This window comes from Colobus angolensis, unplaced genomic scaffold (genome assembly GCF_000951035.1).
Source record: "Colobus angolensis palliatus isolate OR3802 unplaced genomic scaffold, Cang.pa_1.0 Scaffold206, whole genome shotgun sequence".
In the NCBI taxonomy this organism is placed as follows: Eukaryota; Metazoa; Chordata; class Mammalia; order Primates; family Cercopithecidae; genus Colobus; species Colobus angolensis.
In genome coordinates, this window is record NW_012115222.1 from 1,395,481 (window position 1) to 1,420,695 (window position 25,215).

The 25,215-nt window shown below is 36.0% G+C and overlaps 1 protein-coding gene and 1 pseudogene across 2 annotated transcripts in view; one reads left to right on the forward strand and one right to left on the reverse strand.

Annotated features, from left to right (window-relative positions):
* The window catches only part of LOC105511912, a 6,363-nt pseudogene extending 6,157 nt beyond the window's left edge, over positions 1-206 (reverse strand).
* The window catches only part of PRRC1 (proline-rich coiled-coil 1), a 32,140-nt gene continuing 6,925 nt past the window's right edge, over positions 1-25,215 (forward strand). For both annotated transcript variants that reach the window (XM_011942095.1, XM_011942094.1), the window contains exons 1-8: positions 1-160; positions 5,799-5,921; positions 6,878-7,267; positions 8,966-9,126; positions 12,668-12,770; positions 15,800-15,963; positions 21,254-21,357; positions 24,857-24,959. In XM_011942095.1, the coding sequence (XP_011797485.1) occupies positions 5,819-5,921; positions 6,878-7,267; positions 8,966-9,126; positions 12,668-12,770; positions 15,800-15,963; positions 21,254-21,357; positions 24,857-24,959 (1,128 nt within the window). In that variant the 5' untranslated portion in view covers positions 1-160; positions 5,799-5,818. The remainder of the gene's footprint in view (positions 161-5,798; positions 5,922-6,877; positions 7,268-8,965; positions 9,127-12,667; positions 12,771-15,799; positions 15,964-21,253; positions 21,358-24,856; positions 24,960-25,215) is intronic.

Consider the following 25,215-nt stretch of genomic DNA (forward strand, 5'->3'; position numbering starts at 1 on the left):
AGGAGCATGCGCCGCCAGTGGCCATCTTGTAGGCGGGGACGCGCCGAGGTGAGCTCCAGTACGCACCTTCGCTGTCTGCTTCAAGCTGTAGTTCTGCGTCCCGACCTGCCTAAAATACCCCACTCTTCAGCGACCACGCAGGCGTTTTCCCGGTCCCCAGGTGATCGCCAGGTGGCTGCGACGCGCGTGTATGAGGCGGGTGGCATGGCATGGCATGGCTTGCAGGCGCCAGAGGCAGACCCCGAGGGACGGTGTCCCTGGAAGGTGGGCGGGCTGGCCGGCGCCACTGGACGCCCATGTCGTTTCCGAGACCCCTAGTCGCGCGGTTCGGCGCAGCTGTGGCGGCGTGCGGAGTGCAGCAGACTGGAGTGCACGTCGCAAGATGAGCGGTTTCCGCTGGGGGTGGCACGGTGGGCGCGTTTCGAGGGTCTCGCCCCGCAACACTTTGCTCCTCTCCAAGGACCAAGGCTGGAGCGCCCTGGCCCTTAGGCCCACGTTCCAGTGCGCTGACTTCAGGAGAGACTGGCGGCGACGCCGGCGGACCTTAGCCTGGCCCTGTCTGGCCTGGAGACGTGGCAGAGCCTGAGGGGAGGCAGCTGTCTCCTGAAACAGGATTTCGGCCTCCCTGGCCCTGCAGAGGCCCAGGAGGCTCGAGAGTCATCACACCAGGACCGGCAATGAAAGGAAGCTTATTTTCCCTGAGGTTACCCCATCGGTGCTTAGCGCCACTTGGGAGGGGTTTTGCATTCTCTAGTTTCTTTGTTTGGTCTTGGAACCTGCTTCAGTCAAATTTGCAGGATAGCACGTTTCCTAGATTGACAGACTTTATAGCCAATAGTGTTTTTGTCATTCGAAGTAGTTATTTTGAGAGACAACGTGCATTTCTGCAATCCTGGCACATCTTGGCATTCAGTTTAATTCAGTGAAAATTTATAAAATTTTATTTCGGGGTCAGATTAGGCTCTAGCTAACGCTCACTGTCTGGTAGTACAGGCAATCTTGTGGCACGAGTAGGTCAGCAATATTTGCTCTTAATGCTTTAAAGTTTATCAAAGCTTCACTATTCCATTTCTTGTAAACTTGTAAATAGCCATCCACTTTTTTTTTTTTTTTAACAGAAAAACCAAGGCACAAGCAAATTGGAACAACAGGGTCTAGCCAAACTGAGAGCTCAGTTTTCCAAATTGTTTTCTTCACTTTTTCTTTAGTGTTGATACATAAATAGTACTTTTCGTGACAAGACTTGAGCCCTAAAACAGTTACCGACTCTGACACTTCAGTGGTGTTTTATCATAATAGGTTTTTTTTAGTAGGAGGCACTATGTTTATGCATGTAAAATTTACCTCAGTATTGCCATTATGCCAGTTTTCATATTTTAAGCCATTAAAGACAAATAAATTATTGATTCCACTTAATGGCTTTGTATTCATTGTACAGTTTCTTTTGCAGACACATTTGTTAATGTTAGGCATTCTCTTACAGTAGGACTTCTACTAGTCATTGTAAGGATTGGGAGCATCTGTAGTAGAAAGTTGAATGATCAGTAAAAAATTAAATGAAGAAAAGAGGTAGTCTTGGTTGAGGAGTGATAAAATCTCCAACGGGGCATTTCTGGCTCAGGTTATCTACCTTCGATGTATAGGTACTGAATGGAAGGATTCAGCCTCCCTGGATCCCTGTTCTCTACTTAGTGCCATAGATATTTCCTGTGTTCACAGCCAAACTTTTTGAAAGTGTTACGCGTGTTAGTCTCGCCTGCCACTGCTTGATTCAGTTTACACTGGAATCTTTCTTTACTCTTTACATGAAAACCACTCTCCCTAAATTCATCTCCAGTTTGGCAAATCCATTGAACTTCTCAGTATCCTATTTGGCTTCTCTGCAGCATTTAATACTGTTGCCCATTCATACTGTGAAACACTGGCTTTTGGACACCACAGTCTCCTGGTTTTCTTCCTTTCTTTTTGCTCATTTCTTATTCTCTGCAAGCTTGTCTTCCATCTTACTAAACTAGTAATTGGTTTTACATCATTTTCTCTTATCTCTTGGTATTTTCTTGCATAATCCCTCTCAAAACATGACGTTAGACTATCAGTACACTGATGACACCCACATTTGTGTGGTTGCTAAGCTCCAGACCAAGTCAGTGTCTCTACTTAGATGTTTGTTTCAAGGAACTTAAACAGCATGTCAAAGACTAAACATTTTATGATTTCCCCCATCCGACTCCCCCAGAAAGAACATCAAACACATTGGCCTTTTGCAATGTTTCCTATCTTCGTGCATGGCACCACCATCTATCTAGTTGTGCAAGTCATGCCTCCTTTCCCTGCCTCCATACCCAGTCGGTCACTGAATTTTGCCATCTAATCTTGTCTTGAACTTATTTGCTTTTCTCCATCTCCACTATCATCACTTGAGTCTGGGTCAGAGTTTTTCAACTTTGGCACTATTGACGTTTGGGGCCACTTAATTCTTGCATGCAGGCTGTGCATTGGAGGATTTTTAGTACTATTCCTAACCTCTTCCTGCTATATGCCAGTAGTAGCCCTCTCGTTGTGACAATAAAAAATGTCTTGGACATTGCCAAGTTACCCGTTGGGGGCATAATCAGCCCCTCCCACTATGAAAATCATTGGTCTAGCTTGTTATATACTTCTGTTGGAACTACTTCTGTATCTTCCTTAATGGCCTGTCTGCATCTGCTCTGTCTGCCCGGTGGCCCAGTCTACATACTTTGCTCAGATCTTTTCAAAAAATAAATATGAATTGCCAATGACTGGAATCAGCCTAAATGTCCTTCAACAGGTAAATGGATAAACTATGGTACATCTATACAATGGAATACTATTCAGCAATAAAAAGGAACCAACTTGACATTTGCAGCAGCTTGCATGAATCTCAAGAACATTATGTTGAGTGGAAAAAAGCCAACTTCAAAAGGTTATACGTTGTATGATTCGATTTATGTAACATTCATGGAATGAGAAAGTGATAGAAAACAGAGCAGTGTTTGCCAGGGCTTGTGGCTGATGGGAAGGTAGATAAAGGAACAGCCTGAGGAAGCTTCTTTTTAGTGATGGAATAGTTCTATATCCTGGTTGAGGTGGTGGTTATATGAGATTGTGCATATGATGAAACTTCATAGAACTGTGCACATACACAGTAAATGTAAAAATGTGAAATACAAATAAGATCTATAGTTAATAGTATTGTACCAATTGTCAATTTCATGGTTTTGATCATTGTAGTATAGTTATTTAAGATGCTGTTATTGAGAGAAGCTGGGTTTGGGGTACTCAAGAACTCTGCTGTTTTTTCATCATTTTTTGTGAATCTAAAATTGCTTCAAAACAGTTAAAACAAAAGACAGTTATGCTACCCTCAGCTTGAATGCCTTACAGTTGTAGAATATAGTAAATTTCTCTTCATAGGTTTTAGCCTGTAAACTGTTAAGTACAATGAGTTCTGAGATCTTCTCCAAAGAACCAATGTATCAGTATGTTCAGATCCCCTGTTCTTTGTTCTTCATTTTAAAGTTTAAATTCCTAGTTCTTTATGGCTGCTTGACCCTAGTTTCAGTAAACAACCCCCTTCTAGCCTCTATCAACTGCTCTGACCTTAGTCACCCTTGGTCACCTCCTCTGACCTTAGTAATCCTTGGTCACCTGCTCTGTTCTTAGTCATCCTGGGTCACCTGTTCTGTAACCATTGTTCCTGCCAAACTACTTACCCTGCTGCTCCGGCTCATACCCTTGCTGTCTTTAAAATAGCCAATCGGAATTAGGTTAGACTGTGTGGTCCAACCCTAGCCCATAGGGGAAAGACACAGCAGTACGGACTAGCTGCATTAGGATAAGAACCCCTTCCCCTCCATTGTTCAAGTGTGCTCTTGACATTGCTCCATCTGTGAGATGCACCCGTCTATAGAAGTAAAATTGCCTTGCTGAGAAAGGCAAGCTCGAGTGCTATTTATTTTGCGGCACTGAAAATTTATTTCTAATACAATGACATTCTGTTCTTTAAAAACCCAAGTTTTTTAACCTGGTGTATAAGGCTGAACACCTTCTGGGCTTCTGTCTGTCCCTCCAGTCCTGATTCTTCCTTTCTCTCCCTTCACATGGATTTTCTTGAATGTATCTTGTTCTCCCCAGCTCAGTTGGTATATATATTTGCTATATGTTCACATTTTCTGAACTCTGCCTTTATTCCCTCTCCCAATTAAGTTCTTATCCTTCAAATCTTGGTTTATCTGTGACTTCTTTGGGGAACCCTTTCTTTACCTCCAAGTCAAAAATCATATTCCTGTTCAAACAAAACTTACCCTCAGAACACATAATTCAGCTACCATTCATTGTAAATTGGTTTTATTATTTGATTGTTTCCTGTACTAGACTGAAGTATCCTATTTGTTTTTACTAATCATTGTTATTTCCAGAGGCACTAGTATAGTGCTCATCAAGCAATTGGCCTTTGCTAAAATCTTATTAAATGAATAAAAATATTAAAAACAAATATAGCATATTTAGAAGTTGGTTCTGTACTTGAGATACACTTCAGGATTTGTAATTTTAAAGAAAGTTTTCTCATATTTTATAATCCATTGTTGTCTGTTAGGACCCTGCTATCTGATGGCATTTTTGCTATAGTTAATTTTTCTAAAACCTCAGATATGCAGTTTATCTGTTACTGGATATGCTTTAAAATGTGAACTAGGAAAATTGTGAATTAATGTTTTTATCAAATGAAGCACATTTTATTTTATTTTATTGAGACAAGGTCCTGCTTTGTTGCCCAGGCTGGAGTGCAGTGGCGTTCTCACTGCTCCCTGCAGCCTCAACCTCCTGGGATCAGGTTATCCTCTCACCTCAGCATTCTGAGTTGCTGGAACCATAGGCACGTGTCACTCTGCCTGGCTAATTTTTAAATTTTTTGTAGAGATGGAGTCTTCCTATGGTGCCCAGGCTTGTCTCAAACTCTGGTCCCAAGGGATCCTCCTGCCCCTACCTCCTAAAGTGTAGGGTTACAGTCATTAGCCACTGCCTGGCTTTTTTTTTTTTTTTTTTTTAATGTTAATGGGGATATCTTGTACACAGTGCTTTATGAGAGAAGAGGATGGGCTTCAAAAATACATTAAATAATTACTTATTTTTAGAGATGAGGTCTTGCTGTGTCACCCAGGCTGGAGTGCAGTGGTGCAGTAATAGCTCACTGCAGCCTTGAACTCCTGGGTTCAAGCCGTCCTGCCACCACAGCCTCCCAGAGTCCTGGGATTTCAGGCATGAGCCACCGTGCCCAGCCTCATTGTTATTTTAAATTTAATAATGATTGAAATTTATGTTTATTTACTTGTTTTTATTTTTTAGGAATGAGATCTTGCTATGTTGTCCAGGCTTGTCTCCAACTCCTAGCCTCAAGTGATCCTCCCGTCTTGACCTCCCAAAGTACTGGGATTATAGGCATGAGACACCGCACCTGGCTCAGACATAACTATCTCTAACATGCATTCATGTGGCAGAAATCAAATTAGTAGTTTACTGTTTGAAATGTAGTAGATAATTAGTTGTGTCGTTACATCTGGGAATGTTACAGATTGTTTGATATTAAATATTCTCATAGATTGCTTTCTTAGAGGTTTGGACAAACTCTTCATGTGGAAATAAGTTGTGTTGTAAATAGTAAAGGTGGACGTCTATCTCTTGATGATTTTTTTTTTAGTCGTTCTCTAACTATTCAAGCTTTAAAAATATACTTTTGGTTACTGTGTAATGTTTGTTACATTTTTATATTTTTACAGAATACCATAATTGAAGAAAAATGATGGAAGAGAGTGGAATAGAGACAACACCACCGGGGACTCCGCCACCAAATCCCGCAGGACTGGCTGCTACTGCTATGTCTTCTACCCCTGTTCCACTAGGTACACGTAGCTGTCTAATGTCGCATGTGTTCTGAGAATAGTGAAGATACTATCATCTTTTCTCAGAGTCAATTAAGAAAAGAATGCATATATTAAAACTTCTCTATTAATTTTTAGGATGAAAGGAAATAGCCTTTTTAATTTACAGAGTAGAAAGACTTTTGTATTTAAAGTAAGAAAACATCCGTGTCTTGCTTTAGGTAGACTTTTGTTCTTTATGTTCATAATTTTACAAAACATCATTTCTATTATGACAAAAATACCCTAAAAATCATGTGTTAGCTTTGTCTACTGTTCTTTTTCTTTTTTTTTTTTTTTGAGATGGAGTTTCACTTGTCGCCCAGGCTGGAGTGTAGTGGTGTGATCTCATCTCACCGCAACCTCCACCTCCCGGGTTCAAGTGATTCTCCTGCCTCCGCCCCCTGAGTAGCTGCGATTACAGGCAAACTTGCCACCATGCTCAGCTAATTTTTGTATTTTTAGTAGAAAGGGGGTTTCACCATTTTGGCCAGGCTGGTCTCAAACTCCTGACCTCAGGTGATACACCTGCCTCGGCCTCCCGAAGTCCTGGGATTATAGGTGTGAGCCACTGTACTTGGCCTACTGATCTATGACTTTGTGGTGATTAACCTATCTGAGCCTTCAGGGCATAGGATTCTATGCTCAAACTAGGGATGAAAAATTGCTTTATTTTATTAAAAATACACCAAAACAAACCAAAAAGCAAAAGCAAACAATACTATAGGTTCATACAGCTGCTTCTTTTACTTATGGGGCTTGAAAGTCATTTACACTCAATTACATTTGTTCTATATTTTAAATTACACATTTTAAAATAATTCTTATGATATGCTCTGGTAAGTTTAAAAATTTTGCAAGGAAGTAATGAGACAGTTTGTAAACTAAATAAAAAACATTTCTAATTCTGTGGTTTTATCCTCTCCACTTTTTTCTAGCGGCAACCAGTTCTTTTTCTTCTCCAAACGTATCCTCCATGGAGTCCTTCCCGCCACTCGCATACTCTACTCCTCAGCCGCCCCTTCCTCCTATGAGGCCTTCAGCGCCATTACCTTTTGTGCCTCCTCCTGCAGTTCCTTCTGTCCCACCACTTGTTACTTCTATGCCACCTCCTGTTTCTCCACCAACTGCTGCTGCCTTTGGTAATCCTCCTGTATCCCATTTCCCACCTTCAGCTTCTGCCCCAAATGCTCTTTTACCTGCACCCCCTTCGGGTCCTCCTATATCAGGATTTTCTGTTGGTTCATCTTACGACATTACAAGGGGACATGCAGGGAGAGCTCCCCAGACACCCCTGATGCCATCATTTTCTGCACCTTCAGGAACAGGTAATTCTCTCTTATTAATACTTTGAAATACATGGCTATTAATTAATGTTTTATTCTTTTTTAAAATAATAGCTTTGTTGAGATGTAATTTATGTACTCTACAGTTCACCCAATTTAAGCATACAGTTCCATTGTTAGTTTACATACAGAATTGTGCATCCTTTGTCACAATTTTATAACCTTTTCATCACTTTAAAAAAGAAACCCTATACTTTTTAGCATCAGCTCCTACTGTCCCCCAAATCGTCACAGCTCTAGGCAGCTACTAATCTACTTTCTATGTATATAGATTTGCTTATCCTGGTCATTTCCTATAGATGGCATCATATAATATGTGGTCTTTTGTGACTGGCAACTTTCACTTAAATATTTTCACTTAACTATTTCACTTAAATATTTTCAAGGTTCATCCATGTTATAGCATTTGTCAGTACTTCATTCCTTCCCTTTCATGGCTGAATAATATTCCAGTGTATGAATATGTATACCACATTTCGTTCATTCAATTAATCAGTTAATGTTGGGTTGTTTCCACTTTGTGGCTGTTTAGATAATGCTGCTATAAATATTTGTTCACAAGTTTTTATATGGACATGTTTTTATTTTCTTGGGTGTCTACCTAGGCATGGAATTGCTGACTTACATGATAATTCTACACCAAACTATTTTCTGAAGCAGGTGTACCATTTTACCTTTTTATCAGCATTGGGCGGGGTCCTACTTTCTCTGCATTAATGTTCTCTTTATTGCTTTCTTTGGTTTTCAGAGTTACCTGTCTCATGTTTTTGCCATTTAAATTATTAAAATAAGGCTGGTATAATTTAGTATATGATTTCTTTATGCGATATACAACTCAGTAGATGATTAGTATGGGATGTCAGAAAATTTCAAAATTTTGTCCTAATATTTGTTAATTTATAGAGAAATTTGAAGGTGAAGTCTGAGTTTTTTTAAGTTTTACTGAAAAAATTATCAGGACTGACTGTTCCAGGGAGTACTGTTTTTTTAGCCAGGTAAAAATTCAAAAACAAATAAAACCTCATGTATGCCAAAAGTTTGTGATATTAGGTCATTTCCTTTCCTAGGTCAGTTACATCTACTTGTTTTGTTTCTTTGGAATAATTGTTGCAAACGAGTTATCAAAACTTTGTGCTTGTCATCCTCTGCCTGTTGTTTCTCATTTTAGGGAAAAGAAGCAACTTTGCTGTGATTTTTATTGTCTATCTTTCCCTGTCTACCTTTACAAATGAAACTTATTGCAGAGTACAAGTACTATATTTATGTCTATGTATATGTGAATTTTCTTTTTGAGTTAACATGAAGTCTGTAGAGTACGTGTAAGAATTGCATGCTTTTTTGTGATGAACTTCAGTGCTCAATTAATTTTATGGATTAAAGAGACCTGAACTACAGCTGTTCATATCTAAGTGCTGAATAGGACAGACCTGAAGAACTTTTGGATGTATGCTTTTTGTCGATTTTCAGGATACTTGGTGTAAGACTATGTAAAGGGAAATACATTTCTCTTTGGAAATTCTGTTTAATTTGCATTTTATAAAGGTTTGTGTTAATCTTTGAGTTTATAACTCAGTCTTCAAATGCCTGAATATTAATATTAAAGTTGTTTGAGCTACTCCTTTTTATAGGAAAAAGTTTTTGGAATAAATTATACATATTAAAATTTTTACCATTGACTAGGTCTTTTGCCAGCTCCTATTACTCAGCAAGCCAGTTTGACATCTCTGGCACAGGGAACTGGAACCACATCAGCCATTACTTTCCCAGAGGAGCAAGAAGACCCTAGAATTAATAGAGGTCAGGATGAAGCATCTGCTGGTGGAATCTGGGGTTTTATTAAGGTAAGAGGTATTTAAAAATTATGTTTAATTTTCTAATTTTAAAACTAATAGTTTTCGTTAGAGAAAATTTTGAAAATACAGAATGGCACAAGGAAAAATAAAATTCTTTTTTATTAGCAGTTTTCTGTAGCTGCTATCAGTCTCTTGCTTATGGATATCTGTGTAAACATTCCTTTGAATTAAAATCAAATTGAAGTAGTGACTGGTCGGATGGATACTATTTCGTGTTTTCTGGTTTTTACTGAGCATGTATCATAGACATCTTCCTGGCCATAAAATATTTTTTTCAGAAAGGTATTTTGGTTTTTCTTGTGGGTGCTTCACTATACACGCGGTTGCATTTATTTCCCATGTTTTATTTTGCTATTCTGCCTATTGGCATTTTCTAATTGTAATTATTTTTCTAAATTAGTTGATTTAATTGACAAAAATTGTATGTGTTTATTATGTACAACATGATGTATATATGAAGCGTGTATACATTCTAGAATGGCTGAATTGAGCTAATTAACATATGTAATACCTCACATATGTACAATTTTTTGTGGTGAGAAAACTTACAAAACCTTAAATATAAGATTTTATATTTCAAGAATATGATGTGTTGTTCTTAACTATAGTCACCATGTTGTAGAAGAGATCTCTTCTAATTGTAATTCTTATCAATAAATCATCATAATGATAGGTCTGGCATGGTGACTCATGCCTGTAATCTTAACACTTTGGGAAGCCCAGGCAGGGGAACTGCTTGAGCCCAGGAGTTCTATATGAGACCAGCCTGAGCAACATAATGAGACCCAGTCTCTACCAAAAACTTAAAACACTTAGCCAGGCATTGTAGCATGTACCTGTGGCCCCATCTACCCAGAGGCTGAGGTGGTAGGATTGTTTGAGCCCAGGAGGTCCAGGCTGCATGAGCTGTGATCATGATACTGCATTCCAGTCTGAGTGACAGAGTGAGACCCTGTCTCAAAAAACAAAACAACAACAAAAAAAACCCAAAACACTATGTGAGCACTGTTGTATGTAAATCTTTATGGACATCTTTTTTTCCTCTGAATTAATTCCTGATGAACATTTGAGTGAACATTTGAAAAAATTGGTACATATTCCACTCTTGGAAGTTTATACCAAAATACACTGGTATAGCGTTTTTCACTTGCCAGCAGTAGTTATTAATTTAGACTAGGATATTTTCTGATTTGACAGGCAAAAAATAATACCACATTTTAATTTGCTTTCCTTTGCTACTGAATTTGAACATTTTCTCGTATGATTTTTAGCCATTTGTATTTTTCTTTTGTGAAATATTGGTTATGTTCTTTGCCTAGTTTTAAATTGGGAAGATTTTCTTTTGTTAATTTGTAAGAGTTCCTAATACAGTAAGAATACTTTTCTGTATGCTCTCATATGTTGCAGTTTTTTCAACTTTTAGTTTACATTTTAATGTTATTACCCTTTTTGACAAAAAAGTTCTTCAGTTTCAGAAGTCAGTTCTATCAGTCTCTTCTCTTCTCTTCTCTTTCTTCTCTTCTCTTCTCTTCTCTTCTCTTCTCTTCTCTTCTTGACAAAGTCTTGCTCTTGTCACCTAGGCTGGAGTACAGTGGCGCGATATTGGCTTACTGCAACCTTGCCTCCTGGGTTCAAGCAATTCTGCTGCCTCAGCTTCTTGGGATTACAGGTGTGCGCCACCACGCCTGGCTAATTTTTTTGTATTTTTAGTGGAGACGGGGTTTCACCATTTTGGCCAGGCTGGTCTCGAACTCCTGACCTCAGGAGATCCACCCGCCTTGGCCTCCCAAAGTGCTGGGATTACAGGCGTGAGCCACTGCAGGTGGCCTCTCTTTTTCTTTACATTTTTTTTTCTTTTTTAATGCTAAAAAAGACCTTTTCCCACTATGATACTGTGGTAAATGTTTTTCTATGATCCCTTTCTAGTTCCCTTAACGTTTAATTTTTTAGACACTTAGCATTTAATATAGTTGATATTTCTTTACTATATGAGGTAGAAATCAAACTTAATTTTCTTCCAGCTACTCAATGGAGTCTTTCAATATCATATCCCCATTGATTTTTTATGACTCCTTTATCTTCCTTAGGAAATTGTGTGTTAAAATCAGCTTCTGGCCTCTGTATTGTAGTCCATTGCTGTTTCCCTGTTCTTGTAGTACAGCACACTGTTTTAATTATTTACTTTGTGTTCATTGTACTAATATTTGCTGACGTGGGGATGTGGAGCATTCAGTGATAAGATAGAAAGGACAGTTCAAGTCTGCATTTATAAATGTGTATCAGTATTTAGTTGTGTAAGTTGTATGAGTGGCTGATTTCTCTTTTCTTCTGAATTTTTCTTTACTCATCTTTCCCAATTTTTTTCTCCAATGAATTTTGAAATCATTCTGCCAAGTTCCAATATTCAGCTAAGGATTTGTTTGCAATTTTATTGTTATAATTTATTATTATATTAAAGATTTAAAATTGATAGATGGTTGACTGATTTGTAGTATTTGAGCTTCATGTTTCAGGAATGTGGCATTTTTCTAAGCTTGTTTTTTTTTTTTTAATACCCCTCTGTACTTTAAAAAAGTTTTTTTTTGCATACAGACTACACCATTTTGTCTCTTGTTAGGAGCATGTGTCAGTGTGTTTGTCATGAATTGTAATACCCAGTTCAACTTTATAGGTCTTATAAATAGTAGTAAGTCATGATGTTTCAGCATATGGTTGGTTGGCAGTCTTAAATTTCAATTTTATGAACTAATCTTTTCCTGAGTCACCTTAGTTTAATGGCAGATTGGAAGATGGGGAATCATGGCAGGTTAGTCAGATGCCATCTCAGGAGGCACTGCTCCCTGGAGTGTCTTTTACCCTCTGTGAAATATTGCACAGGAAGGAATACTCAAGACTTGGTTCCTTCTGTCTAGTAATAATGGCTCTAAGAATCCAGAGAAAAAGATCTGACTATAAATGGAGAGTTTGGGAATGTATAAATGAGAAACAAAAAGTAAGAAAAAGAAGAAACTAGTCGAAGATAGCAAAACGTTGTGTGTTAAGGTAATAAAGTCATGGTGTTCTGCCCCCAGATGAGAGGTGTTTTTACTCTTTTTATTTATTTTTTATTAAGGAACAAGTGTGGACTTATGTAGACACCTGATTGGGACCTTTATTTGGGACCCTAAGGGACAAGTTTTGCCCAATCTTTTATATAAATAAGTAGAAATGAAATTATATATATGTAATAAATATATGTATATACACACATATATATGTATATATGTAGTATAGCATCCTTTCCGTACCCGTGTTACTCAAAGCGTGGTCTGTAGATTGCTGCTGGTCTGCACACTGCTATGAGTCAGGAAGAAAAATTGAGAGTATCATTAAGAAACTTAATAGCCATTTGATATTGTCATGACCTTATATATCTTACAAAAGTACTGGTTTAGGATGCATTGGAAACTTAAAAAAGTTTTCTTCACAATCATGGTCATGGTATTCCTCACTTAGAGTGCATACTTATATATTAATTTGTTTTATGCAGGGCGTGGCTGGGAATCCTATGGTGAAGTCTGTGCTTGATAAGACAAAACATTCAGTAGAAAGCATGATTACAACGCTGGACCCTGGCATGGCTCCCTATATCAGTATGTACATAAGTTAGACCAGTATCTGCCATTTTTTTTAAAGTGTATGTCCATGTCAGCCACTAATTGTAATTCTCTGTTTCCACTGATTGTGTAATCAGTGGACATTCCTATTATGTTCTTGCATTAATTTGATTGTCAGTCTTAGTTTTTGGTGTTACTAATTCAACTTTTTTAAAAGTCATCATTAAATAACTTCTGAAAATCTCACAGAATGATCTTAGGAGTAAAAGCCGTGAATTATTAGTATGCTTGCTACTAAAAATTAGTAGAATTTTAAATACAGGTTAACATTGCTTTATATGAATTTTACTTTATTCACTACTGACATTTGAAGTGATGCTTGTTTCATACTTTATTTTTACATTTCTTCTGTTATCTATTTTAATTAAATATGTTTATGTAATTGAGGAATAATATTTTTGGAGTAAGCAAATCTAGTTAATAATATCTGATGACTGGGTATATTGGGAAAGCTATTTTTAACCACCTCTGAACACTAATCATCCAGAATCTTCCAGACAGTTGATAGATACTGTCTGCTATTTAATTTTTATGTACATGTCCAATATGTGAAAAAATACCACTAACAAGTCTCAGTGACCAATTATTAGTAATTCTGTAAAAGATAACTTTTAAGTCAAAATTTTCAGCAGGTACCTGAACAGAGATTTCAGTGGCAATAAAAAGCCAATAGCTTTCACAAGTCTTGACTATGTTGGTGGTATACTGTCTAGTAAATATCAAAGGAGAAGGCCTAGCAATGGTTAAGTGTCTTTATTGAATACTTCTGCCGGGCACTTTCTCATAAGAGCTCTGCAAGGTAGGTATTTTCCTCAAGTTTTGGATGAGGAACCTAGGTTTATAGGGATGTAAGTTATCACCCTAGATCACACAACTTGGTGAAGCTGTATTGAACTTATGTTCAAATTTTTTACAGTTAGCCACTTTGCTTCCCTTGTAGTAGAAAATTGAATCAAGCATGAAATCAGCTGAGTTGTTCTTTATGTTTGTACATGTCCAAAGGATTCAAAATTGGACTCTGCCATATATGTTCTTTTCTTTGCAAGTACATGTTTTGAATGAAGGAAACAATATTTTTGGAGCTTTTGCTGTTTTAATGGCTGTACTGTGTTAGACTGTGAAAGCAATTACCTTATTTAATCCTTAGAGCAAACCCTGTGAGGTGCCAGGTGTTTTTCTTTTTCTTTTCTTTTTTTTTTTTGGAGAAAGGGTCTCACTCTGTCACTCAGACTGGAGTGCAGTGGCAAGATCTCAGCTCACTATAACCTCTGCCTCCTTGGTTCAGGCTATTCGTGTGTCTCAGTCTTCTGAGTAGCTGGGACCATAGTCCTGTGCCACCACGTCCAGCTAATTTTTGTATTTTTAGTAGAGATGGGGTTTCTCCATGTTGGCCAGGCTGGATGGCAGGTATTTTTCTACAAAGAAACAAGCTCAGTGACTTCCCCAAGGTAAAGAAGCTAGTAAATGATAAAAGCAGAGCTCATACCCAAGGAAGTTTCTCAGAACACTAGTCTTCATGACGCCAAGAAAAATGTGTAACACTGAGGGGAAAAAAGAAAGGTACAGAAATGAAATTCCTATTATTAGCAAATGTCATAACTTAATCAGCTTTAAAAAGTAATAAATTGAATTCAAAAAAGCTGACACCTTTACTGACAGCAGAGCATCACCATTCTTATCTAACAAAACAACTCAAAGTAAGTCTTAAGGTTTTTTGTTTTTGTTTTTGTTTTTGTTTTTGAGATGGAGTCTCACTCTATCGCTAGGCTGGTGTGCAGTGGCGAGATCTCGGCTCACTGCAACCGCCACCTCCCGGGTTCAAGCGATTCTCCTGCCTCAGCCTCCTGAGAGCTGGAACTAAAGGTGCATGCCACCACGCCCAGCTAGTTTTTGTATTTTTAGTAGAGATGGGGTTTCACCATGTTGGCCAGGATGGTCTCGATTTCTTGACTTTGGAATCCTCCCGCCTCGGCCTCCCAAAGTGCTGGGATTACAGGCGTGAGCCACCGTGCCCAGCCATCTTAAGGTATTTTTATACAGATATTCTAGGAATCACTTGATGTAACAATTTCAAATGTGTCAAGAAACTCAGAAAGTATTAGAAATGGCAGGACTACTCATCACAAGCTGAAAAGCCATTTTGAGTTCAAGCTTAATGGAGCAGTACTTAGCTAAGATCAAGAGATGTGTCCCATGTGGAGGAAAAAAGTGAAAAAAAAAGTATATTCTTCTTTTCTTTTGTGTTCTAGTAACTTCTGAAGTTTCCAGTAAAGATGTGATCTGTGAAACATTATGTCAGTCAGGAAAAAGAGATCCATTGTTTTTAAAACCCAAATATTTGAAAATACCTTTCACTGTTCCACGTGATATTTATTAGGGAAAAACAGCCTTGTTTCTAGGGCACAATGTTTTACATTATAAACAATTTTCATGAAAAATCTTTTTTGCTATTAATGCCAAATATCAGAAAGTGCCATGTTTAGAACCAGGGCTTTGAATTCATTGTATCACAGAAACGTTAAGATTTCTATTTGTGGTATATGCTCAGAACATTGTGGGAATATTTAATAAAAAGCTTGATGACCCCATATTTAAACTATTTTCTAGGTAAAAAGTATATTTCATGGTAGTCCTTGTTTAGTGCATAACTTCTATGCAGCTCTTTGACAAATCACTTACTATCAGTAAGTCTTTATTTTAATTTTCCATAAATAGAGTATACTAAATGTGTAACTTACACTTAACAAGCCAGATATATAATTTCTGGCTTGTGATATGTAATGTCAGTTTTAAGTCCTGACATTAGTACTAAGTAGATATGTTACCTTGGGCAAAACTTTGTTGGCCTCAGTTTTCTCAACTATATAAAAAAGATGATGATCTGTAGCTTGCATGGTTTTATGAAACTGGTAATAATTATGTAAATTAGATGTCAGCACCTGGTATGGTAGTAATTATGAAAATTTCATTAATTTGAAATTTAAATTTTCCTCTGGTCTTTGTAGAATCTGGAGGTGAATTGGATATTGTAGTGACCTCAAATAAAGAAGTAAAAGTTGCTGCTGTCCGAGATGCCTTCCAGGAGGTCTTTGGCTTAGCTATGGTTGTGGGGGAAGCTGGACAGTCCAATATTGCCCCACAACCAGTGGGCTATGCAGCTGGATTAAAAGTGAGTAATAGAACACCATTTTCAGGACATAGAAACTGACATTTAATTTTTTCATAATTCTGATAATCTGTTGTCTCTATGGAGCTAATAGGCTTTTCCATACTGAAATAGCGATGAACTTTGGTTTTAGTGGACAGCCCTATTGTATTATGAAGATATAGTGGAGTTTGAATTTAAAGAAATCTAAGATAGGTTTTGATTATTGTGGGAGCAAAAGAAACATTGAGAGAGCACAAAAAGAGAGTAGTTAGTCCTAAACGAGATCTTAATCCAGCCTTAACATTCAAATCAATTACTGAGATGATAATATCCCTTGAATCCCATAAGCTTTTTGTTATCCCTATTGATAATGCTTAAAAATGTGTAAGTTCTAAGAATTCCATCCTCTTTCATACTTTATTTTCCTCTCTTTGTGTTATTACCAGCATACAGTCATACAAGAACAAATGAACAGTTCATTGGCATACAAACATCTTTCCCACCTTGAAAAAGAAAGAAAAAAACCAAAGGAAACCCCAACAAATTCTTTGACCTCCCTTCCTCTATAGCTTAATGACCTGTTTTGCTTCCTTTTGCAGCTAAACTCCAAAGAGTTGCCAGCACTTTTCTTGTATCCTTTTCACATTCAGTTAAGTCTGCCTCAGTTAGGCTTTCACGTCCAGCACTCCACTGATAGTGCTCTCAAGCTCATGCTAATGTTCTCCATCTTATTTGACTTATCAGAGGCTTTTCAGACAGTTGATCATGCACTTCTCTTTAATGCTTTTTTCACTTGACTTCCAGGATACCACACTTTAGTTTTTCCCTCCTTCATTGATTGCTCGCTCCTTCTGTACTTCCTTTGCTGATTCCTCCTCTTTCCAGTCTTCTGACGGTCACCTTCTCCTTATCAGTTAACTCTCAGACTATCCCGTGGCTTTAAATACCATCTCTGTGCTGACAGTACCAAATTTAAATCTCCACCTGAGACCTTTCTGTAGATTCTTGATTTATATATAAGTTGCCTTTTTGACAACTTTACTTGAATATCTCAAACTTAATATGTCTAGAACTTAACTTCTTTCCTCCACATTTGCTCCCTCTAGCCTTCTCCAGCTTAATTGATGGCAGTTCTATCCTTCCATTTTCTCAGGCAAGAAACCTTGGAGTCAGCCCTGACTTCTCTCATTACCCACTTCTCATCTGTCAAGAAATCTTATTTGTAAGACAGACAGTTCTTGTTTTTCAACATAATTATGTTCTATAAGGTTGCTACACACTGAATTCATGAATACTGAGCCATTGCTCCCAGGGGAGATGTGATGGTTAGGTCCCTGTGGGCCTCTGGTCACATTTTTGCCAACCTGTCAATATGTAACTTTGTTTTATGCTTCCTTCTGTTTAAATACATTTTTATACACATACATGCACATATTTTTGATTCATTAATATTGAACTCTCACAGTCAGCAGTACTATAATTCATGCTTGAACGCAGCTTATTTAACACACTCGTTTTCTCAGTAAGGCATATCATAATCTTCTGCTTAGCAACACTACTGCGCTCCAGCACTACACTTGGGGGCCATTTGAAAACAGCAGTTAACATCGACAAACACAAAGCTGCAAAAAAGAGGTGCTAAATAGACCCCCAAAAGGATACCTGTTTATATTATGTCAGCTGAAAGAAGAAGACAGGGCACTGCCTTGTTCGGCCTCAGCTAGGAGTGTATGCATCAGGCAACTCAAATTTCTCATAGCTCTGTGCATGTCCGATTTTGAGATTGTAAATAAATTTCAGTGTGTAGTCAACTTCACAATTATGTAGAATCCACAAAAATAATAGGATCAACTGTATTTATGTTTAAGGATAAATGCGTTTTCATATATGACATTCTGGTACTTAAAGGAGCTTATAATAGCCTGCATTTATTGAGAACATCCCATGAGCCAGGCACATAGACCCTTTACCTGCATTCATTTAATGCCTGTATGGAATGAGGTAATTGACATAGCATATTTCACTGGGGAAAAAGTCTGTTGCATTAATTATAATTAGTCACTAAACACAAACCCACACTGACACTAGATTATTTTTAATTCTACTAGGTAGTGCTACATAGGTTTGAGGTGCTCTTTGAGTTGTATTTAGTACTTTATTGAAATAGGATATGAAGTCCTTTTCTTTTACACATATGTGTACTCACTGCAAAACCACTTTTCTCTATTAGGGGCTATTAGGCAGTAGTTATACTCTATGTAAATGTAATGCATTGTATATAATATGAATTAAATTACATGTTTTCTGCCTTTTCACCTTTGACAGTGGTCTGTCCTTACACAGCAGAGCTGCCAAAAGCACATGCACTTTGAAATGCTTCTTTTCTGTAGTAGGTTTCTCTTGAATTCGAGCCCTAGTGTACATTGCCAGTAAGACTTTCTTTGGTTGTAGGTGTTTAGACTTAATAAAATTTTGCAAAACTAACTGATGGCTGTAGGGTTTGAATTAAATCTAGAAATGAAAAAAAAAATACAGTAAATGGGTAAAATAAGTATACATAATTGTACATTAAACCAGTCATATATATATACACACACATATATATACACAGACATATATATGATAAACCATAAGCATTTATATGGGCGATTTTTAGTTGAAAGACTAGAACATGTCATATACTTAGATTGAGAATGTATTTCAAGATTTCCCAGGAGGTTTTGCAAGTTGGAAAGAGTTTATAGGTCTAAGAAGGAAGACTTTTCAAGATTTAGTTGCAGAGAGTAAACTGAAAAAAATCCTAAATAGAAATAGGTTATTCGACAAAATAGTGAGTTCATTTCACTGAAATTAGAGACTAAAATGAGGGTTTTCTCTAAATTGTGAAGCATTATATAAATGTGGTATGGAAGTTGGTAACCTTATTTGATGGAAATTATTGTAGTTGCATTTATCTTGTTATAATAGCATTTGACAGATTATTTTCCTGCTGATTTTTATCCTTCAAATTTACACATATGAATTTTTCCCACAATTTTCAGTACAAGCTCAAATCTAAAATTCATTGAAACTAATATATAAGAAAGTGATTTGTAAATTTGTCAGCTTTTTTTTCCCCCCAGAAACAGTAGAGGGAGCTAATGAGAAGAAAAATAATGTAGAATCTTAGAGTATAAAATTTTAACCTGTTTTTGTTCTCCCCAATCAGATTTTATTTGAAGTAAATGGGTTTTCTGAACTAAACTTAAGTTGCCTTTTAGAAATAGGAAATTATTTAAGGAAGTAAATCAGTTCAGCTAAAATTAAAGTTAGGAAGCTGCTAGAACTTTTATGCTGACTATTAACTTTATTGAAAAGCCAGTTGTAGTTATGACTACTGTTTTATATAGTTTTATATTCAACAAATATAGTATCTATAAGCATTTATGAAAATATATAAAATTTTAACTATTCACTGAACCAAGTTGCTTAGTATAAGCTCTTACAGTATTGTTCTTCATTTCTGAAATGATTATTTTAATATGGTCTCTAAACTACCTGATTCTTGATCTTTTATATTGCTAAAAAATAAAATTTCATTCTCAAAACATTGGTAGGGACTAATATTAAAATATCTGTGTTTGGAACTCCAAAAGAGGCCACATTTAATTAATGTAGTGGTCAGAGGAAAAAGAAAGGCCAGATATAACCCCGTTTTCATTTTCTTACGGATTTTATAAAAAAAAAAAAAAACTTGTCTACCTACCTTATTATCCTGTTTCTTGCAGGAACTAATTAATTTTAACTGTTTTGTGAATCCTGTGAAATATAAAGCTCTGTGCTGTAGGATAGTGAAAAAGGAACAAACTGAGTCTCTGTTCCCTGGTGGAAGCATCAAATCTAGGAATATTTTGTTGTAGTGCATAGCTGAGATATCACCTTCAAAGGGTTCGAGGATGAATCTCTTTACATCTTACTAATCCCTTAACAGTTTTTACTGAATTAACGTTTACTTAAGCCATAACTGCCTCATGGGAGGAGTGAATTAAGCAAATTTGTAACATCCAGTATAAATAATTAAGTTCATCTTATCTGTTACATTGCTTTCAAAATCAACAGCTGCCTCTTTAGAAGTGTTATTAGATTTGGTGATGCCATATTTACACTATTTGTATTCTTAACATTGACCACATAGGCCTTCAGAAGCCTTTATTTTTTTCTTTGTTCAGTTTTTTTATGTGGTAAGTTCTTACTGAGAACACCTATTAAGTTAGGCACTTTGCTGGAAACTAGAGGTAGAAGAGTGAGCAAAAATATACAGTCTTGGTTTTATTGTACTTTAAATCCTATCATCTTCATCTTTACAAGCCAATATCTTACATTGTCTTACACATTCTCATTCAGTTGTCACTTTCTCTTCTTTATTTCAGTTGTCTCTGAAATAAATTGTTTTCTCGAGATGTGTCCTAGCCTTCTTAATTTTCATTTGCATGAGAATTGACCATTTAATCTGATATTCTCTGTTTAACTCTGCTGTCCTTATAAGAATTATCAATGGCTACTTTTGTTCAGACTTTTTATCTTGTGTTTTGAACACATGTTCATCACATTGTTCGTGGTTAGCTTTTATGAAATGGTTCAGATGAAAGCAAAAAACAGAAACGTTTTCCCTCAGTAATCCAGCTTTTAGTTTTCTATTACATATAATCAGTTCATGATTTTGAGTTATCTGTACAGTGTTCTCAGCCATTCAGTTTTGCTTCTTTAATGATAATTATTTTGTTGAATAAGCTGTGGTGTAATGTATACAATGTATACATTTGCAGCTTTTTATTTTAAGTAACTGGTCATTTTGCTGCATGTATATTTAAAAGGAATCAGAAGAAAGAGAGAAACGTATTTATTATTGATATGATTGTCTACCTGAAAAATTCAAGAGCGAGTTAACTGCAAAACTGCTAGAGCTGATAAAAACTTTGTATGTAATAAGATGACCTCTTGCCAGATCAACATTAAAAAATACAGTTTTCTTAAATTATTTAATAGTAACAATCAATAAGAAAATGTAATGTAAAAATAATCCACAGTAGCAACCAACGTCATAATGCATATGGAATAATTTGGAAAGTGTACCCCAGACTGTTGATACTGAGGAACTATAATTGTACTTTGTCATTTTTTACTCTATATTTTTGTATTGTTTGAATGTTTACAGTGAGTATATATGTGTTTGCCTATAAATGTATGCATGTATTACTTGTGTAATCATAAGTTAGTGTATTTAATATTTAGTAATTTGAAATGGTTTCTAACCTCTGCCATTGCTGTTTAGGGTGCCCAGGAACGGATAGATAGCTTGCGTCGAACTGGGGTGATCCATGAGAAACAGACAGCTGTGTCAGTAGAAAACTTCATTGCAGAATTGCTGCCTGACAAGTAAGAAGGTTATTATGTTTCTCTTGGAAGCAAAATATAATTGGGTCTGGGAGTTGACACTGAACACTTAGCAAAAAGTGTCTCCTGTTTTATGACCAGAGAGAAAAGTATATTTTGATGCTGGCTTATATCACTTAACTAGCTGTGTGTCTTGCATGGCTTAGCTGGCATTTCTATCCTTGTGTCTCTTTTTTAATTCTAAAATGGAGATGGTCATGCCTGCTTTCTGAGATCATGCTAATAATTACTTATTAAAATGGCAGTAAGTATAACATGATAGAGTTTGTGTGGATATAACTGACCATGAGTAGCAAACACAATTATTCACATAGTTATTCAAAGTCATGGAATGTATGGGCAAGAAGGCCTGATGGCATTCACTTAAGTTTGAGTTTCTAATGAGCACTGTCTCTCCTGTACTCATAATAGTTTAGAAAAACCTCCTGACAGCATAATTCATAATTGTTTTTGAGGGCTATGTTTTTAATAGGTGGCTTTTTATGGGAAACATTTTTAATTTGCTTAATTGATTTATGTTAAAATAACTTCCCTTTGTTGAAATCTACCTTCTTTGGTAATTGCATTGTGGTTTTGTTGTTTTTATTTTTTATTTGTTTGTTCAGTGTTGAATAACAATGGGCATAGCATTTTGTGGCTTGTAATATGCAAAATATATCCTCCAACTTTGAGGCATATTATAGGCCAGTGGGAGAGAAGATATATGTAGTACACAGATGAGCAGTTTTAAGTAATTATATAAAAAGAAACATAATTTTATGCTGACAGGAAATATGTAAAATTTCAGTGGAGGTAACTGTGGAGATAGTGTCAGGTGAAATTCATGAATAATTAGGGCTTGAACCGGATTTTGAAGAAGTGAAACTTGGCCAAATGGAGCTCTGAATTCTAGGTTGATAAGTTTCAACTTTCTATGTAAGCACTGAGAAACCATCCAGTGATTATTGTGTCACTTTTTCTGTTAACCTGTTATTGTTCATTTACTAATTAATATTAGAAATTACAATATGCCTTTTCGATGTATTAAAATAAAAATTATAACTTGTGATAATGCTAGTACTACTATTAATACTATTCACTCCCTTTTCACCTTTTGCGGTATCATTGTTAAGTATTTTAATTCTGCATATATTTTAAGCTCTTAAAACATAACTGGTAGTGTTCTTTGCAGTCAGTATTTGTTTGTTTATTCTCTGAATTCTTTCCTGCCTGGGGTCATTTTTCTTCTAAAGGAAGCCTAAAGTACTTAAACCTTTGATAATACATTACAGTTCAGAGCTGCTCACTACCAGTTCTCTCAGCTTTTGTTTATCTGAAAGTGCTTTAATTCACCTTTATTTTTGCTAGATGTAGAAGTCTAGGTCGGCAGTTTATTTTCTTTCAGCACTTTAAAAATGTCATGATACTGTTTTCTGGCTTCCATCATTTCTGTTAAAAAGTCTTCTCTCCATCTTCTTGTGTATTATCTCTGTGAAGATAATATGTTGTTTTCTCTGGCTGCTTTTAGGGTTTTCTCTGTTGTTTTATTTTTTGCAGTTTTAGCGTGGTGTGATTATATGTATTAGCTTGCTTGCTTGCTCTCATAATTATTTTTTGTGGATTCGCTGAGCTTCTTGATTCTGTGGATTAGTATCTTCAGTTTTGGAAATTCTTTACAATTATGTCATCAAAACTTGCTTCTGGCCCATTCCTCCCTCTTCTCTTTGTAGGACCTTAATTACGTGCCCATTCACCTTTGACAGTGTCTCACATTGTCAGATTTTTTTTTCCCACTCTCTTTTTTCTCTCTGTTCTTGAGTTTTGACATTTTCTATTCACCTGTCTTCAGGTTCACTAATCCTGCCTTAGCACTGCTGTTTCCAGCGTGTTGTTAAACTCTTACATAGAGTTCTTACCTTTTAAAACACAGATTCAATTTATCTCTTGAATGCCTATATCTTTTAATCTAGTTGGACTATCTTTACCTCTCTTTTCTTGAATATATGAACCATAGTTACTTTTAAATCCTCATTTACTAATTCCAATATCAGAGTCACTTGTGGGTCTGTTTTAGTCTCCTTTTTCCTTTTGGTTTGAATATATGGTGCTGTCTCTCTGAACGCATAGTAATCTTTGAAAACCATTGTTTAGAAAACAAAACAAAACTCTAGAGTCTTTAAGTGATCTTGAGAAGTTTCATCCTTTCCTCTATAATAATAAACACAATTGTAGGGCTGTGAGGAAGGGAGGGTAATGTAGTGTACTTCAGTCACAGTCTGAGCTGAGTCAAGGCTAGGTCGTTGCTCTTAGATATATTCACTGGCATCATAGGAAAAACTCTCCTCATACCTTCAGTAACACTTTTTAGGATGTCCACACCTGAAAGCTTGGTTAGTATGTTATTCATTATAGACACAACGGTCTGCAAATTATGCAAAATAAAGCAAAATAAAATTTAGCTAAGCTTGACTTTATGGAGGCTTCACAAATACATTATCTTCATTGAGAAAGCTGTTGTAGTAAAATACAAAATATCTATTAGTCTACCAAATAAATGTCATTATTTAATGTTTTTAATTTTAAACAGTTTTAGGATACGAACATTATAGACATTATAAAGTGCCATTTTAGTATTCAGCAAAGTTACTTATGTTACTCTGTAGTTTACTTGGTTGTTTTTTGAATGTGTAAATGCAAGTCTACTAATCCATTTTATATTTCATTGCATTTTATTAGATTTACATTAAAAATAGACATGAAATATTTTCCTGCTTCATATCCTTTTATTGTTTAAATTCATGTTTTGAGGGTATCTGGTTGTTTCATGATTTGGGTTAGCTAAAATTTGGGTGGTACTACAATTGTTGTCACTTAAGTCGTTTTTAAAATTTATCATTTTGTATAATATGTAAGTCTTTTTCAATGAAGAGAAGTGTCCTGAATTTCATGAGGCTGTTTTCAAAGACTGACTCATTGTGAACAATTCAGAAATTGTGATTAGAAGGATTTATTAGTAATGAAGAGAGTATTTGTTAGTATTTCCTCTGAGCGAACTTATTTTTTAATTTGTTATTAACTTAGTTGGGTATATATTCATGACAGAGTTGGTATTATAAAATTTCCCATATTTTAGCAAGTGACAATTGAAAAATATTACTCATTATAAGCAATTTGCATATACAATGTATGTAAATTTACTTGTTGCATATTTGAGTACCCTTACTTTGATTATTCTTCCTTCCCATGGAAAGGAAGCTTTCCATGATAAGTATTTTTAAATTATTTTTTCTTTGTGGTTATTGTCTCATTTTTCCTCTTAGAATTAATACAGAGTAATTTTTTCTGTTGTTTTTATGAGTTGTCCTTTTGCAAGTTGATAAGAAAAAGATTTCCTTTTTGAAATCTGTTCTATCTGAATAATAGTACTTGTTTTCTCTTTTTGTCTATTCACGATAAGTTTTATTTGGCATGTAAACCGTCTGAACTCATATTTCTGTTGTAGATGGTTTGACATTGGTTGTTTGGTGGTTGAAGATCCTGTCCATGGCATTCATCTAGAAACATTTACACAAGCCACACCAGTGCCTTTGGAATTTGTACAGCAGGTTGGTTTTCTCCTTTGCTTTTTCATTATGCTCCAGAGAAACTTGCAATATTGTTTTTGAAATAAAAATTCGTGTTAATTTTTTTGTTAGAAATATGTTCTTGATTTTGTTTCAGTCATTTTTCTTTAGTATTTTTCTTTGCTTTTTAATTTCCTGCTTCTTCCATGTTGTTTTGGTACCTTCCTCCTTTTGTTTTCCAGGTGTCTTTGAAAGGCAGTACATTACATGGTTAATCATTATTTCTCTCATTTTTTTC